The following is an 18,702-nucleotide window of genomic DNA, read 5'->3' as shown; positions in this document are numbered from 1 at the left end:
CACTTTCTTTGGAGTTCAAGCAAAGGACTGCATCATACCCTTAAACAGGGAAGCAGTTGCTGATTTGAGCCAAGGGGAACTGCTGTTCCACCGACCCCAAAGCCCATTACCGTCAGGATCAGGACGGCCGACCCTGTCAATGAGCTGCACCGATCCTGACAGCCCCCGGCCATTGTAATTGTGCCGTGGGACCACCCTGCCAAGGGAAGCCGCCAATCGTCGGAAAGCCTCGCCCCTCCTGCAGAGGCAGGAGGAGAAAGAACGTCACCGTCTGAAGGAAAGCCCCCCTGCGGCCTGCCAGCGACTCAGCCGCAGCCTCAGACCTGGGCAGCAAGCGAGCAGCCAGCATGACCTAGCAACTTACTTCGCTACAAACAAAGACATAGTGTGTCTTTTCACGTGTGCAACACTCACTTAGAACATCCAGTTGTAAGCACCCACGCCTAGCTGCGTGATATTCCAGCTTGAATTGCCTCTTGATAGCATTGTCAATTTCTCTGTATATAGTTACAGCCACCAAGCATCTTGTCAAGTTGCCGTCTAGTGAACAAGTAGTGGAATGGCATCCTTCGTTCCCTCCATTACGAACTAATTCTGTAAATATTCTAATTGGGTCAAATTGTATATACTAAATCAGTTATGGAATATGTTTTCACAACTGTGCACTACAATCAATATATAAAGTGGGATTAATCAGTTATTAATTATTTTTAATAATTAATAAAAATAATTTTTGTAATTCATATTTAACAATTCTTAAATTAATACCTTCTTCATCACAACATTGCCTAGAAGGATAGTCCAGGTCAGAGCCACAAATTCTGTGTGATTAAGAGAGCGGACCACCTCCCTTATGAGGAAGGGCTGAGGGAGCACCAATGCAGGTTAGGGGCTGCCTTGCTGCAAAGTATCTCCACAGAATAAGACCTTGGAGTGCTGGTGGACAGCAAGTTCTCCATGGAACAACAATGTGCCCTGATGGCCAAGAGAGCCAACGGGATCCTGGGATGTATCAAGAAAGTATCTCTGTCCAGCAGGTCTAGGCAAGTTCTTCTACCTCTGTACTCTGCTCTGGTGAGACCACACCTGGAATACTGTGTCCAGTTCTGGGCTCCCCAGTTCAAGAGAGACAGAGACCTGCTGGAGAGAATCCAACAGAGAGCCATGAGGATGATTAGGGGACTTGAGCATCTCCCCTATGAAGAGAGACTGAGATCCCTGGGGCTGTTTAGTCTGGAGAAGAGAAGACTGAGAGGGGATCTCATTGATGTGTATAAATATCTGAGGGGTGGGTGTCAAGTGGAGGGGGCCAAGTTCTTTTTGGTGGTTCACAGTGATAAGACAAGGAACAATGGGTTAAAACTAGAACATAGAAGATTTCACCTCAACATGAGGAGAATCTTCTTTACAGTGAGGGTGACAGAGCATTGGAACAGGCTGCCCAGGGGGGTTGTGGAGTCTCCTTCTCTGTCAACTTTCAAAACCCACCTGGATGAATTCCTATGCGGACTACCCCAAGTGATCCTGCTCTGGCAGGGGGGTTGGGCCTGATAATCTCTTGAGGTCCCTTCCAACCTCTAATATACTGTGACACTAACATATGGGATTTAGAAGGAACTCTGTTGCAGGCAAATAATGCCATTTGCTGTTGACCATCCATAGGACACTAAACCATACAACTGCTTTGATTTATGACACCTCCCCCTTAATTTTTTTTTGTCTCTATTACCTACCTAGGATATAAATTTCAATATAAATTTTTTTCAAAGGGCACTACGGATTTGAAGAGGTGATAAACTGAGAATCAGCAAGGAGCAATGTATTTGCATTTCCTCAACAGTATGATAAAATACTTTGTTCTAAGGACTATAGAAACTAAAGGAAAAATGTTCTGTAAGCTTCACTGGGATTTGGGCAAAAGCTATATTGTATTAAGCAGTACTGAAAAGATTCACACATTCTCTTTTCATTTTTTCCCCTACTACTGAAACAATATGACTGCCACACTTGTAAACCCAAAGAAAAATAGTATATCATGTACATCATTACTAAGCTGTTCAGAAAAAGGTAGCATTTGGGATTCTGAAGTATCAAATTCTTCTGGAAGTGCTCTGAATAGATCATTCCTAATATCCTTGAGTATATACTTTTAAAAACCCCAACTATACAAATAGTTCCACATAAAGATATTCTAAGTTAAAAATGATATTGTGCTAGTGTCAGTACAAGTATCTCCCACAGCTCCACTAGGTATTTGACAGATAAATCTCTGAGTAGTTAAGTTAAAATTCACAGCTGAGAGATCGTGAGAAAAGGAATGTGTCAAAAAAAAAAAAAAAAGAGATATGGATAGAGAGAAAATAAGTAGATTAGCTTCCTGAAATATTTAAATTCATATACAGAGAAAGACATTTTTTCAACCATCTGTTGATAACATGTGTTCAGGAAGCAGTATTTTAGCATAAAAAAATTGGCATTTTTTTTCACTTTGGATTTTTGAATCCTGCTCTAGTCTTCACTTGCCTTTGTGAACTGCTGTTGCTTCTTTTGCCTCTTTGAAATACCTGTTTCTGCATGGGAAGCAAAGATGCCTCCAGAGTGTCTTCTTTGGGAATCCAGTATCCTGTATGAGGAGATGCACCGTTCTGCATCTTGGATGGTATAAAATGAAAAGCAAGGCTGTAAACACACTACTTTGGGTAGGTCTGCACCTAGACTTTGGAATGTCCACGACTTTAGGGCCCTGGTGTTCTTCCACCTGCATGAAGGGGACACTTCCTTTGCATTATTCAGCCTGTACACAGTGCTATGGTTGCAGCTGTCATACTATCCCAAATTACCAGTCTCTGTTTTGTTGATGTTGAGGTTTTTTGGAAGGGGGTGTAAAATGCACATGGGCGGACAGCTCTGCTTCACTACAGTAACAGCTCCAGAATTTATGGAACTAATTTGAGGCTGCTGGATAAACAAGGCACTTTCAAATATTTTTCCTCTTAAGAATTTGCCATTTTGACAGGCTTAGCAACAGTACATTTGCAATGATCTGTCTCGCCATGATAGACAGAGATACAGAGTGTCAGCTTTTGTTTGCTCACTCAATAGAGGCAAACTTGTTTTCTTCTGCAAGAAGAAAGCAGTTTCTTCAAAAACTTTGAGAACATGATTTAGTATGACAATATTTGAATTCTTATTCCAAATCTGCTGGCAGAAAACATTCATGCAGAAGTATTCATAAGAAAGGTAAGAAAAGCAAGGTAAAAATGGAACATAAGAGATAAAAAGAACTACAATGAATAATTGTTCATATACAAATAACTCAGTGCATTATTTCTCTTTTACCAAAAAATGATGTAAAAAAATCTAAACGTAAATCTACAAATTTATCCAGCAAGAGGAAATAGTATTTAGTTAAGAGTTAGCACTTTGGTATATGTTTGATTTTAAAACCTGAATTTTAATTGATAGTACTGGAAAGATTCCAGATTCAGGAATGTTTATTTTAAGGCTTTGTTCAGAGGAGACCCTAATGCCCAGAAAATGGTTTCAAATATTTGTTACAAAACAGAACTATAAAGCAAGTAGAAAAATTAGAAGATATTTTACAAACTTTATAACACATTTGGATTTGGCTGGAACTTTCCCTGTGTACGCCTGAAAGGTATGAGGTCTTCCTTGGCTGGAGACCAATCTTGCAGTTTACTGATGATTCTATCGACAGCAGTTATGCTTTACCTTTGGTGCTTGACATCTTACCAGAGCAAGCCTCCATGCACCAAAGTTCACAATAAATACAAAGTCTTTTCTTAAGTGACTCTGCAGGAAGTCTGCCCCTGAAAAGGACATGACAACACATGGGTGGTGAGAAGGACATCTATTTAATTACCTGGTACTGCACAATTAACTTAGCAACTGTACTGGTTTATTTTAGTGAGAGGCATAGAATCAAAATTGGGGTTTTTTGTTAATTAAAGTGTTTCAGAATGTTGAGAACTACTTAGAATTGGTATAAATATTTCAACTAACAGGCAAATTTCAGTCCAAATCTTAAAACCAGAAGAAACCAGAAGCAAAACCCCAGTATTACACAGAGTTCTAAGAGTCCCTGTTGAAAGTCTTCTTCTAATGCAAAACTTTGTGATCTCATGTTCTCATTTCTCTTAAGATGTATGAGCACATTGGTAACATAGTCTGGATTTGCAAGATTCACTAAGAATCAGCTATATTTTCTGAAAGCAATATAACCAAAGCTGTACAGAAAAAAGGTAAGCAGAGAGTCCAACACTAAAGAGGGTAACCATGTGGGATTTCTTAATTAAATGCTATTTAAGAAAATGATCAGGAAAGAAGCACTTGAAATTTATGACTAAATTCGCAGCTCTGATCTCAGCTGTGTTTCAGCAAAAATCTAGAGAAGAAAACTACTGAAACATGCTGGTGAGATGGTTCTGAAAGCACTGGACTCAAATGGAACACAACGGCACTTTTCTCAACCATTTTGGTGCAAATGCAACTGAGAAATTAGGAAGGAATTCAATGTATTTTTTTTTAGCCACCAAATATGGGTTTTCTGCAAAATTTCCCAAGGTTCCCCTCCCTCTCTGCTCTGCTCTGGTGAGACCACTTTGTCCAGTTTTGGGCTCCCCAGTTCAAGAGAAACAAGGATCTGCTTGAAAAAGTCCAACAGAGAAATATGAGGATGACTGAGGGACTTGAACATCTCTCCTATGAAGACTGAGAGACTGGGGGCTGTTTAGTCTTGAGAAGGCTGAGAGGGGATCTTACCAACATCTATAAATATCTGAGGGGTGGGTGTCAAGATGAAGGTGATGGTCTCTTTTCAGTGGGATGTCCAATGATAGGACAAGGGACAATGGCACACAGGAGTTTGCACCTCAACATGAGGAGGCACTTTGTGGTGGAACAGGCTGCTCAGTAAGGTTGTGGAGTCTCTTTCTCCAAAGACTTTCAAAACCTGCCTGGTGTGTGGCTGCCCTAGGTGATTCTGCTTTGGCAGGGGGTCTAGATGATCTCTGGAGGTCCTTTCCAAACCCTAACATCCTGTGATTCTGTGAAATACTGGAAGGTGAGAATTATTTTGGATTGGCCTAACGCTAATTTTGAACCACGCAGGCTTCTCTGGCACTTCTGATTTTTATTGGCACGAGGTCATCAGCATGAAATTTAACATTAGCTCCACTTTTAAGTCTTACAATACATTTTAAAGTTTAGTTCTAAATCCCCTTTTAAAGATATAAAGTCAGCATCACTCATTTTTTGCTCAGGAAGAGCTTATTAACTGATTCAGTTGTGACATCTCAAGAGACATTGTTACTATTTAGGGCCTAAAATTACAGAACATTGAGATTTAAAATCTATTTTAAAAGACATAGTTTAGGAAAAACAGTATGATAAAAATGTAATCTTGACATGTTTCACTTATAAACACTGTAACAAATGATACAATAGTATATCTGAATATTATGCCTTCCCTTGCAAGACTAAAACATGATGTAAAAGCATTAAATAATATAAACAGTATTTTTCAGAGATAAGAAGTACTGGTACACCTATTTAATAAGTGATTCACCTAAAACACCAGCCAGAGGATGAATGAATAATTTTTACTATTTCTCTCAAAACAGTAAAAAAAAATAGTATTACAAACATTAATTACACATCTATCATGTTTATTACAATAATGCCAGGTCAGTAGATTCCAGTGGGGTTGTTATAATTACATTCAGGTCTCTGCCCTGAAGAGTTTCCAAATAGTTAACATTACAGCACCAAACATGATATTAATTTCATTACCATTTGGAGATGGACTGTGAGGGAAAGACAGGCAAGAAACAGAAACACTGAGGGAAAGGGATGGCAAAAGAGAAGAGGTTATGAGAGAACTGAGTGAAGCAAAGGTGCAGCAACTGCCAAAAAACAGTCTACATTTAAGTTTTGCAAGCTTGTCAAAATCCACACAGCTCCTGCTAATAGCTGGATCCTCCTGCTGATTACTCCCTGAGACAAGCGGTTTGTATGTCCAACAGTAATAGCAGGTATTCTGAAGGAAGGACAAAATGGGTTAAGAGAACAGCATGAATTTAGAGAATGCTTGCAGAAGCACTGTATTGTCCAAACAAGGTCAGTTGTGAGGCTGCAGCATTTCTAAAGGGACTTGGCCAAGGTAATCCAGTCCCCAAATCTCTCTGGCTATGTATGTTGTTTTCTTTCACTTCCATTTCTGATGTAAAAGGTTTGCGTATCTCAAAACAGGGGTGCAAAACAGAATAACTATTACAAACATTGTTACAGATAGCTAAGTTTACCTATGTCTGGGATAGTATTCCTGAGGTAGATTTGGAGAAACAAACACCCTAAATTCTGGAGTAGAATGCTGCTCATGTATAGCATAGAAAAGCATTCCAGTGAAGGGCTTAAAAAACAGCAACAGCTTATAGTTTGGTGTCTGATTCCAGGCCAGACTTGGAATGGAGTGCTGAATGCAGAAGGCATGTCAAAATGGAAGCCAAACCATCCTAATTCTGCAGCCTCCTCCAACTGAGGTACAATGTAGGTGGATTTACACATCACTCTTTGAAGATGCAGAATGCCGAAGAATGCTCAGTGTTTATGAGTTCTGAATCTCTACTTAAAACAGAGAAAAAAATCATGGGAGCAAGGACTAGAACACAAGTTCTCTTCATCATCAACAAAGTTCCATAGCAGTCTTCCATGATTACCTGCACTGGCACTGCTGACCTCTACACCACTTTGCTCCTGTGTGCACAAGACTCTTTCTGGGTCAGACAACAGTGCTGTGCTTCCTCCTACCCTGCAGTTACCTCATAGCTTCAGGTCATGTGCTAGAGGAAAAGCTACACTGCTGTATGCCTGCCAAGAAAAATACGGCTATTTGTGGCGAACTTTCAGCGTGAGGCAGAGTCCCCAACTGCTGGGCTAGGACATAGCTTCTCTTCTGTTAGAGGACCCTTCACATAAGTGTCAGGTTTACTCAGCATGTGCAGTCATTAAGTGTCTCAGGAAAGGCAGTGCTGCACTGGAAGGTGCTGTGAATATGCCCATCAAGTGTGAGATGGAAGAAAGAAGCAAGTAAGTCACAGCCACCACATAAGTGATCAGTGATGATGTCTGTCCTACTTTTAGCTCTCACTTTCCCATGACTACAGTCACGGTATTCTTCTGGGAGGCATGTGGAAGTGGAGTTGACTCACCTTCAGCTTTAGTTTAAGACACTAGGCAGGTGCCACTGTGTTTTGTTACAGAGTCCAAAACGGTCAGTGTATGCTAGCCTCTGAGGATGCTCTGAAAGCAACTATTGGATCAAGCTTATTAAGGCCTGGAGAAGAAAGAATGCCTCACATTTACCTGATGATTAGCTTTACTGTTAAGCAAGGTGCTAAGCTCTTCCACTTTGTCAGAGCTAAGTTACACTGTGACACTGAAGATGCAGAACTTCCAGGCTTTTCAAAATTGCTGTTTTGGACACAGAGAAGTAAATGCTAAATTCACTTCTAGGTATGTTTGCCCTTTACTGAATCTGGCCTCCAGTTAAGAAAAACAGATCTATAAAGAGAAATAGTAATACCTTGTTATCTTTAAATCCCAATTGCCTATTAGAGCACAGCTCCAAAGACAAAGGTACAAAGGAAAAGTGAGTCTGTAGAGATGAGCTATTTTGAGAGCCCCTGCTTTAGTAAATAACCTTGTTTTCTCCTTGCATTATTTGCTTTCTGAATTTGCCTGTTAGAACTTGAGGTATCTGACTTAAATATTTGCACCATGAAACTTCAATTGAGTATAAATTGAGATTTTATTCTCCACAGAAAACGGTCTTAGCTTTTCAACGTCCCTTTCCATTATTTTAAATGTGCATGGCTTGCACAGAGACATTTCTGAGAAGGAGTCTAGTAAGAACAACGTATGTACCTCTTACCCTCTTGAAGAAGGAGTACGCTATGGTATACTTACTGCACACCACTGTTTGTCCATGAAGAGTATGTTCACAAAATACTCATACCTGAGCTTACTTCACAAAACATTCCCATGTAGACTAACTCCCATTAGTCAGAAATGGGATTTAAATGGGATTTGAGTCATGGGAACAGATGCAGTCTCTGATAGCCTGTACCAAGTCTTGAATCACTTTAGTGAAGATACTGCAAACTGAAGGTGCAACAAAGTGGCCTTAGAATCTGACCTGCTCAAAATCCCAGGAAAATTATAAGCATTTAAGAAGGTTACAGTAAATGTTTACAGAAGCTGAATGTAAGCATTGAGGGAAAATGAGGCTTTATACTATGGTGCTAAGGCCATGTGGTGATGATTCAGCACCAGACCTGGTGGAGTTAGATAATGGGGGCGTCCTGCTGGAAAGCAGCTATATGGAGAAAGACCTTGGACTCCTAGTACCCAGCAAGTTATCCATGGGACAGCGATATGCTCTTGTGCTAAGAAGGCCAATGGCATCTTGTGTTTGGTGGGTCTACAAAAGTTTTCCTGCCCCTCTGCTCTAGTGAGACCACACCTGGAATACAGTTTCGGGCTCCCCAATTCAAGTGAGACAGGGATCTTCTGGAGAGAGTCCAATGGAGAGCTATGAGGGTGACTGTGGGACTTGAACATCTCTCCTACAAAGAAAGATTGAGAGACCTGGGGCTGTTTAGGCTTGAGAAGAGAAGAATGAGAGGGGATCTTATCAGAGTAGATAAATATCTGAGGGATGGTGTCAAGATGAAGGTGATGGTTCTTTTTTTGGTGGTGATGTTCAATGATAGGACAAAGCACAGTGGGTACATGGTACAACACAGGAGTTTGCACCTCAACAAGAGGATACACTTCTTTACAGTGAGGGTATCAGAGCACTGAACAGGCTGCTCAGAGATATTGTGTATTCTCCTTCTCTGGAGACTTTCAAAACCCGCCTGGACATGGGTCCCTATGTGGATTACTCTAGGTGATCCTGCGTTGGCAGAGGGGTTAGACTAGATACCTCTAGAGGTCCCTTCCAACCCCTAACATTCTGTGATTTTGTGAATGTGGAACTTGATGATCTTAAAAGCCTTTTCCAAGGAAAGCAATTCTATGATTCTATGATAAGAATGCTCATTAATGAACTTCTTCCTGATTCTGAAACCTCTTCTTTGGAAAAAGATCTCCCTGACTCTTCTCATTTCAACAGTCCCAGTATAACAGTGTTGATTCATGCAGAGAATATCGACTACTTTGTTTTCTTACACGACATTAGATTATTTTTAATATTTAATTATACTTTCATCAGGCCACATTCTGATTATCATGTTGCAATCTCTGTGAAGCACCTTATTTTAGCTTATGACACAATGCTTATTGTAACTGAAGTAGGCTCAGGAGACTGTAATTCAGAACTCCAGGGACCAAGACTAATATTCTTCCCATCTCTGACACATACGCTTAAAGGACTATAATGGCAGAGACTGTGAAGACAGATAGGGAGGGCAGAGATCTCCATACATGCTGCATGACTCGTTGGTATCTAGCTTGGGCAGAACTCTTGTTTGTTTCTCTGTCTGCTGGCATTACCTTAGTTATGATTCCTGATTATAAAAATTCTTCCCCGTTGAGCTAAGTGTTGCTACATTTTGTTTCTGCTCAGCTATACTGCCTGCCAGCAGTGCTTTATTTAACATCTGAAGTTACACAGTTAAAATGGTTTCTGTTATGTCTGTCTTAATGCAGCTTTCCTTGAGTTGTAAGCCTGAATTTTCATCTTCTCTTATTTTGTAAAATATTTTGGAGCAGTCTCTTTTGTTTGCTTGTATGCTTAGAAAGCAGATGAAGTGCCATAATTTGGGTAAAATGCAGACAGTTTAACAAAAAGTTTGACTCAATTGGGTGTAAATCAAATGTTTTAACACAACCTTAGAAACTGATTTAATATTAATTAGGTCTGAGAAATTACCCTCCACTTCTTATTGAAAACTTTTTTGCAGATTGCAAAGCAAAAGTAGAAATCACCAGAGTACATACTACTTAAAGCACCACGACAGTAACATTTTTGTGCACTAAAATAAAGGCAGAAATGCAACCAGGATACAATTTCTAAGACTACTTCCTTAACTTTTCCTGAATTCAGGCAAAGCTGCATTAACAACTGTTTTATATAAGCAACAGATGCACCTCAATGTCAAATAGGGAAAGTTTATTTTGGAATTTTCCCAGTCAGAAGATTTACAGGGACTTCTGTAACAGGCCAGAAGGAACAGCTAAAACTAACCTAGTCCAATTTTCCTGCTCAAAGCAGGGTCAGCTAGAGAAGGCTTCTAAGGACCGTGTCCAGTTGAGTTTTGATTATCACCAGGGAAGGAGAATCCACAACCTCTCAGGGCTTACAGTATATTAGCAATCTCACAGTAAAAAACAGGTTTTAAAAATGCTTATGTCAGCTTTTCAATACTTCGGTATGTGCCTGCTGTCTTATCACTGGATACCACTGAGAAGAGTCTATCTGCTTCTTTATACTATCCCATCAGGTATTTTTGTTTTATACACATTGATAAGATCCCCTTCTAAGCCTTCTCTTCTCCAAACTAAACACTCCCAGGTTTCTCAACCTCTCCCTGTGTGTCAGATGCTTCATGTTCTTAATTATATTCATCACCATGGACTAGACCCTCTCTGATATGTCCCTTTCTTTTTCCTACTAGGGAGCCTGGAGCAGGACAAAGTACTGCAGATATGACCTCTGTGATGGTTTTAACACACCTTACATCCTCAACAGCAGAGTAGAAAGGAAGGATCAATTCCCTCAACCTGCTGGCAATATAGCATGGGTGCTACGTTGGCCCTCTTTGCCACAAGGGCACTGTCCTGGCCCATGTTTGGCTTGGTATTCACCAGAATCCCCCAGGTGATTCCATAAAGCTGCTTTCCAGGTGGCTGGCTCCCATCCTGCACTGGTGCAGGGGTATACTCTTTCTTAGATTCAGGACTCTGCAACACCTGTCTGAACAACAGAGGATGACTGCTTTCAAAGCTGTGTTCACACAGATGTACGTTGCAGTGCACCCCTGAGCTCCTCACACAAGTTTCATTTCATGCAAAAAAACAGCCACTGCTGACATATATATATATATATCAGGCTGTCACAAAGATACTGCCAGTTCTAGTTTCATTGTGCCAAGTGCACACAGAAGTACTTGCATTATGTAAGCATATCAAGTGCCTGAGAAAATGAAAGGGACATTTACCAAAAATATGCACACAGTTGTACAGACCTGTGTCTGAAAATACAGTTCTGAGTTATCTTTCCATTTACATCCCAGACTTTGTGCACTTCACCAATAAAGTTGCCTCTCATTTTGATGACTTCTAAAATATCACTCGTCTTTATCATCCCATTAAGCAAACTCCTTTCAAAAACACAGATTTGCACTTCCCTGCCCCCCATCTTCCTATTATTACAAATATTTTTACTTCATTCTGACTCACTTACTTGCTACTTTATTTTCTCCAGTTTTGACTATGTTATTTGATGCTGCAAGGGCACACTATGTCATTAATTTGAGATATTTGATATCTGATAAATTAATATAGCAAAAAATGTAATTAAAGGATCAAACTTTACTCACTTTTTTCAGAAGACAATTCATTGAAAATCACTAAGCATTTCTAGTTTGAGTGTGGTAGAAGGAATTGACCTGAAGTCCTCAGAAAACCAACACTGAAAAAAGAGTTTACTTTGATTTGCATTTCTAGAAGATTATCAACTAGAATTAGGATATTTCAATTTAAGTTATTTTTACTTCTAATCTTTATTTCCTGAACGCCATGACAGTATTGGTAAACCTAGAGATCAATCTGCTGTTTTGATAAAATTTCACCTACTTCTACAAAAAAATACCTAAGAGAGCAAACCTGAGAGAGTTCTGACTTGCAAAAAGACCTTATAGCAGCCCTCCAGTACTTGAAGGGGCCTTATAAGAAAGCTAGGAAGGGACTTTTTACAAGGGCTTGTAGTGATCAGATGAGAGGGAATGGATTGAAGCGTGAGGAGAGTAGATTCAGACTTCATATCAGAAATAAATTCTTTACAGTAATGGTGGCAAGACACTGGCACAGGTTGCCTAGGGAGGTCAGTCACCATGGAGATGTTCAAGGTCAAGACAGATGAGGCCTTGAGCAAACCCGTCCAGTGGAAGGTGGCAGGGGGTTTGGAAATAGATGATCTTCAAGGTCCCTTCCAATCCAACCCATTTGATGAATCTATGAGCCCATGAAATTAGGAAGAGGATGTAATAGCTATGAAGCCATGGTAAGTTGGAGATTGTATCTGAAATTTCCTTTTTCAATAATCTTTTTTTAAAAACACACAGGAGTGTAAAGATGACATTATTCACCCTCAGAATGTTATGAGTAAAATACCTTCACATATTTAGACAAATCCTGAAATCTTCTGTACAGTCTCATATTTGTCAGATACAAATTCTTCAGATGCAATCTTCGGCTCATGAAACCCCGAAACTACTGACCACTGGGTAGTGGAAATAATACTGGAGGAAAGGCATCATTCTGTGAACAGCCTGTGCTTTACAAGCTTTTTTATGAAATGCCTGCTCCCAGCAGCAGTGAGATTTGAGCTAGATGGGGTGATACAGTCTAATCCAGTGCATAACTCCCAAGGTTTTACATTTCCTTGCCACTTCCATCTTTGTCATCATCTCCCTTGTTTTTCTTTTTCCCAGTTTTTAAGTGTAGCTATCACTTCCCCATTTCCTTTTGCTGGCCTACCCATGGGTAAATTTTCTACAGCTACACCAGCATTGTTCTCTTTTTGCTCATGTTACACCACTCTTACACTCTTATGTCCATCTTATCCCAGAACCAATATGTCCATGATCGAAGTGTTTTCTTCCACCTAAATAAAAAAATATTATGCAGTTCAGTTCTTCTTTAGATCTTCTACTCACCTCAGCATTTTTTTTCCTTCCCACAGTTCCCAAATTTTCTTTCAGAGTTGCCATTCTCAGCAGCTACAGAAGATCTGTTCTTATTTCTTTCTCTACAGGTTTTTACAACTTTCGTCTTTGCTACTTTCCCTAGTCGTGTAGAACAGGAGATTTTGGAAGGGAAGCAGGTTGTCTCTCCTAGTTGCCTGAATCAGGAGAGACTTCAAGAGTCTCAAATCCTGATATACTCAAACAGGGGGCATAAAATGAAGCTCTTTGCTCATTTTCCATCAGCAGAAACAAGATTAATGTTCTTAATGCTATCTTAGACAGTGATGCCAACTTCTTGAATGAAAGTGCCCGGCAAGAGCTCAGGTCACTTTGACTAAACGAACACTGCTGGTGACCATAAGGAACACAACTCTGACATGTAAAGAAATTTTAGTAGTCTGGTAACATAATTAATTAATGGCTATCATTTTCTCTGTGTGGGAAAGCTTTTTCTAACAAGTTTTGGAAGACAGACTTGGTTGTGTTTTCCAGAAGTTTGCAAACTGCAGTGCTGTGCATTTTTAACAAAACCAGCAAACTAAGTAAGCCTTTGCTTCATCTGCTCACTACCAGTAGTTTCTGAGCAATAAACTACCTCAAGGCTATCTAATACTGAGGATGATTCAACACATTTCTATCCCTAATTATTTTTCTTTCTGATACTTTTTCTTCTGGCTAGATTAGGTTCCCAATCTCATGCCATATGCACTACATCACTCTTCCTGTTGAATTAAAGACTCAACCTTTAAGAGTATCTATTACTCCTTTCCTTCTATTTTCTTTTCTAAACTGAATCCTTGCTATGTACCTTCATTTTCCATCTTTCCTCAGATACACCACGCAAATTAAGTTGTCTTGTATGGCTTTCCTCAGCTGTAGGGGTGTGAACCACATCTTGTAAAATGTCTGTCAAACTAACCAAGCAATTTCCAGAGGGTTTCTAACACCTATAAGTTGTTATAGATATCACATTATTATCACAGTTATTTTAAACAGTTTTAGATTAGCTAAATGTCAATCTCGCAGCAACTGCACAACCTTCAGGACATCTTTGTGTATATGACAGACTTCCCAGCTGTGAAATGATTACTTAAAACAACTCCATACTTCTAAATAAGCATGTATCAATTGTTTTCTTTACAGGGGAAAAAAATTTAAACCCCCTCAATTTACATTTTGATGTTTGGATATATTATTTTGGTTTGTGTTAGGCTCTGAAAGTGCACAAGGTCAATTTCACTATTGTTTGCCTCCACATTTTTAGTTCACTCCTTAAAAAGAACTGTATGTCTTGGTTGGTTGTTTTTGTTTGTTTGGTTGTTCGTTTTAATTCTCACAGGCTTTAGAGTAACTTAAAAGCAGGTACTTCTGAGGAATAAATCAGAGGTCACAATATCAACTCTGCACAAAAATCACATCTGAAAATGTTGACAGTTCTACTAGAATGACCAGCCAGGGTTTCCTGCTGTTTAGTTTGTGTGGTCTTCTCTTACATGTTAAACTTAAGTCATATTTCTCATAAACATTGAAAGGATAAAAGAACTTCAGTGGACATTAGGTGGAGAGTCAAAAAATTGTTTTTTTCCATTGGTACACACTGGTTTACGGTGTGTAAGGCAAGTGGAAAAGTTACAATAAAGTATAGTCAGAGAGATGTGATTCGGGAGGGTACCTGTGTTAACACAAACGCCCCTATCACCATACCGCAAAGAATCCACAAAGTTAGATTTTACATAAGCAGCATGAATTCCCATTTTATAAGACACAGCTATTTATGCTGGTTTATCTTGTGCTGAGGCACAGTCTCAAGTATGTGATGATACATTCTGTCACCATGGAAAGGAACGTAAGTAATGTAATATCAAAGAATAGGTTAAAACATTATACGCTGGCAGATCTTCAATTCCTATTTCAACACAAATGAGGATTTTTTAAACACATAGAATGTAATCACAAGTTTTCACAACAGCATTTGTATTCCACCCTCTTTCACCTAATTATTTTTTCATATAATTTTGTTAAGTCTCTAGTTGAGCTGAGCTCATCTCTAACTAGTCATTCAGATATACCCAATGAAAGACTGGACAGAAGCTACTGCTGTTTCACCCCTTAAAGACAAGGCTCTCTAGTGATACAGAGTAAAATTCTGTCGGTCTTACATAAAAGCATCCAATAAAATCAGTAGGATATCTTCTTGCTAAGGGGACCAGGATTTGACCTAAATTGCACTATCATAAGGTTATAAGCATTCTGCAAAAGTCATGGTTGTACATCTCTATGCCTAAAACCGAAACACAAGTTAATGGTTTTGCTGAAATTTCTATAGTGTACTATTTAGGAAAGAGGTGCATATGAGCATGGCTTTAATTAAACATAAATATATTCCTACCCAGAAATTGCTGCTAACTTTTGATGAGCCTGATAGGCCATCTCACATCCTTGGGTTCGAGTTTTGTGCATTTCCACATGCAATGATGGACAGGTGACTGAGACATCCCCAACGGAAATTACCAGCTCCCGATAGAGAGCCACTTGGGTATTGAAGTCCTGGACAAGCTGAAAAACAAAGAGGATTTACTTACATGAGAAGTTTAACTACATTGATAAAAACAATCAAATTTTGTAAAAAACATGCCCAGTCCAGGGCTTATTTCTGCTGCTCCCAATTTCATGGCATACATAATCAAGTGCTGAATATTTAGTAAATGACTAGGGCCCTTTGTAGCAGCTGCTCCTTCTGGGAGCTATAAATGTTCATTTCCAGAAAAGTACTGTTTCTGCTTCTAATCTCTGAAAATGTTTGAGCTTTTAGTCTTAAATATTAAGCAGACAAAAAAACCCAAACCAGCTGTTTTACTAGTAGGATAAGGTTATTTTTTGCTATCATAAAAGACAAAAATATCTCCAGAAATCATTGCTTTGCACCTCCTGCTTCCTGATTAACAGCACATTTAGAGACTGGAACGTAGCATTTGCTTTTACACTGGTGAATCTGTTAATTCGTTTTGTAAATTATTTCTGTTCTGTCACTGGCCTCTAACCCAAATTTCAGATTTAAAATTGATTTAAAGTTACTGGTTGAGAAGATGCACCAGAAAGACACCTTCCCGTTAGGATTCTAGAAAGGGCTTTTTCCAATGTGTGTGTTTGAAATACAGGAAAGAAGAAAATACACACTTCAACATTCACATTAACCTAGTATCACACCAATACACACGGATGATATTGGATAAATGAGTAACTTTTACAGTGATGGAAAGATCATTAGTGTTTAGTGCCGCTGATCATGTACTTGGGATTACATTTTAAGGAAATGAAGCATTTGCTGTCTTCTGAAAGAAAGCACATCAGCCCACTTGCTCCATGTGGTGTTAGGGGTTGGAAGGCACGGAGCAATAGAACAGAGTACTGATTTATCTGTGTTTCGCCAATTTGACCTCAATTTCTAAACTACGTAAGAACAGACAAGAGGTACTATTCATAATTCTGCAGCCATAATTACCACCAGGCTTTCAATATATCCCAATATATAAGGCTGCTAAAAGTTCTGGATTCCATCAGACCCACGTAATTTTGAAGCCAAGCCCTCAAATTCTCATCCTCAAAACAAGTCAGTAACTTCCCCTGCAGTACTACATTCAGAGTTTTCATGTACCCAACTGCAACTATTCTGTGCAACTAAGAACTCATATCAGGATGCTTTTTCTGGCCACGCTTTCTTAAATTTCATTGAGTAGGAGTAGCAAGCAGGTTTCTTTGCTTTGGGAACAGCAAAACAACCCCAGTACATTTCAGTATTCCTCCACTCCCCCACCCCCAATGTGCAAACAAAACCAAAACCACACACCAAACAAAACCCTAGGCACAGTAGTTGCTAAATTTGGCTTCAACTCTCTCAATTCCATTGCTTAAGAGAATGCATGAGAGCAATGGAGAACAAAATCTTGAGTACATTGTCATAGCCTAAGTATTCTGCATAAAGGGGAAAAGTGCCTTATCTTGCAACTGGTAAGCAGTTGTGCCTGACACCTTTTGCCAGTGCTCACCTTCCATTTGCTGTCTACACTAAGCACACATTTAGCCACCTTAGTATTGCAAAAGAAAACAAAAACTACACCAATGTTGCACCATTGAGACAGAGAACAAGATAAAACCCAACACTGGTTTTATCTCCTTAATCTTTCTGCATCATGACAGCCCATCTGTAAATCATATCTCATTTCCAATCAAGGAATTCTAGATAGCTAGCACTTCTGTTTAACTAACCACACTATGCTGCTGGGGTCGAAAAAGCAAGACCTACTAGAACCCATTTGCTGGGCGTGTTTATATAGCTACTGTAGCAGCTTTTGTTGCTCGGTGCACTGGGAGTTGCTCCCGATTTTAAGTATCAAAAGTGGGCACCTGCCAGCACAATTTGCTTTCAGAGGAAAAAAAAAAATCCTTTCTAGTGGAACAAAATTACCAGAATCCCGCAGAACAGATGTTATCAGTATATACTGGACAGAGCTTTAGCAAGATCCAGACTTTTCAAGTAAAGTAGCAGCAACTTCATTAGTTTTCTACCTCTGCCATGGGTTAGAGGAGCAATTTTGGGCCCCAATGTCCAGCCGACTGTAGCTTAAGACAGGTAAGAGGTTATATAGCACTGACCTGGAGGGAAGCATCAGGAGCCAAGCATTTTGAAAATGAATGGAGAAAAATGTCATACCATAATGTGACAGACCAAAATTAACATCGATTGCAGGCGATCGATCTTGCAAACCACTGCAACCAGCCACTCTGGAGAGACTGAGACCAGGTACCACGCATGTCATGAACTTTGGAAGGATTTAGGGGCAACAGTGTGGTTTCTGCACAAGACACCAAGCAGAGAGTGCAGTGATGCAGTGGAGGCAACTATTTCTTTACCTATTGAGGCTTCAGTGGGCACAAGCTGGGGATAGATTTGGCCGGATTTAGCAAAGCACAGCGGCACGTGTTGACGCGAGGGTTCCGGCGGGACCCGGCGCGCTGCTCCTGTCCCGCATCGTCCAGCCGGCTTCTCGAGGGTGTCGTTTCCTCTCCTCTATCGTGCTTTCGAACCACTACGAGCCAGGCTACGGGGCAGCACCCCCAGCAAGGACTGCAGTTTTAAAAATAGTGCAACCGCACGTGATAGGAATAGGCAAGCCGGCAGGAGGAGCGGCACCGCAGCCGGCGAGCAGACCACTCGGAAAAGACAAAAATTAAAGCAAGCCCGATCGCGGTACTCACCATCTTGCAGTCGTCCAGGGCTCTTTGGGTCTGGTAGGCGCTATTTGAGTCGCTGCCCCGGCGCTCGCTGTCGCGGCCGTGCGGCGAGGTCTTGCTGCCCTGGAAGATGGAGGCGGCGGAGCGGGGGCGCTTCCTGCGCCCGCTCGGTGCAGCACTCATGCACACGCATCCGCCGCGCGGAGCCGCCCGCCGCGCGGGGCCCCGCGGGCGCGGGCAGCACCTTCTCCCGCCGCCGCCCAGGGGGGCTGCGGGCCTGCGCCGCTCGTCGCCTCGGCGGGGCCGGGACCGCACCTCTCACGGCAGCGAGCGGGGCTGCTGTGGGCGATAGCCCGGCGCCTGCGAAAGAGCCTGGGGAGCGCCCTGCAACATCGCCTCCACTACCGCACGGAGAGGCGGAGGGGCTGGCGCCTTCCCTCCTTCAGCAGCATGTCAGTCCCTACAGAACCGCCCCGCC

At 40.8% G+C, this 18,702-nt stretch overlaps 1 protein-coding gene across 1 annotated transcript in view; it reads right to left on the bottom strand.

The window, feature by feature from the left end:
- Positions 1-18,407, bottom strand: part of RGS7BP (regulator of G protein signaling 7 binding protein) — a 53,211-nt gene extending 34,804 nt beyond the window's left edge. The window contains exons 1-2 of the mRNA XM_054398094.1: positions 18,249-18,407; positions 15,382-15,548 (exon numbers count right to left, since the gene is read on the bottom strand). Coding sequence (XP_054254069.1) covers positions 15,382-15,548; positions 18,249-18,407 — 326 coding nt within the window. The remainder of the gene's footprint in view (positions 1-15,381; positions 15,549-18,248) is intronic.
- Positions 18,408-18,702: the final 295 nt, after the last annotated feature.

The sequence above is a fragment of the Indicator indicator genome, chromosome Z, assembly GCF_027791375.1.
Source record: "Indicator indicator isolate 239-I01 chromosome Z, UM_Iind_1.1, whole genome shotgun sequence".
NCBI classification, from domain to species: Eukaryota; Metazoa; Chordata; class Aves; order Piciformes; family Indicatoridae; genus Indicator; species Indicator indicator.
Note: the sequence above shows the minus strand (reverse complement) of the source record. Positions and strands in the feature narration are given on the sequence as shown.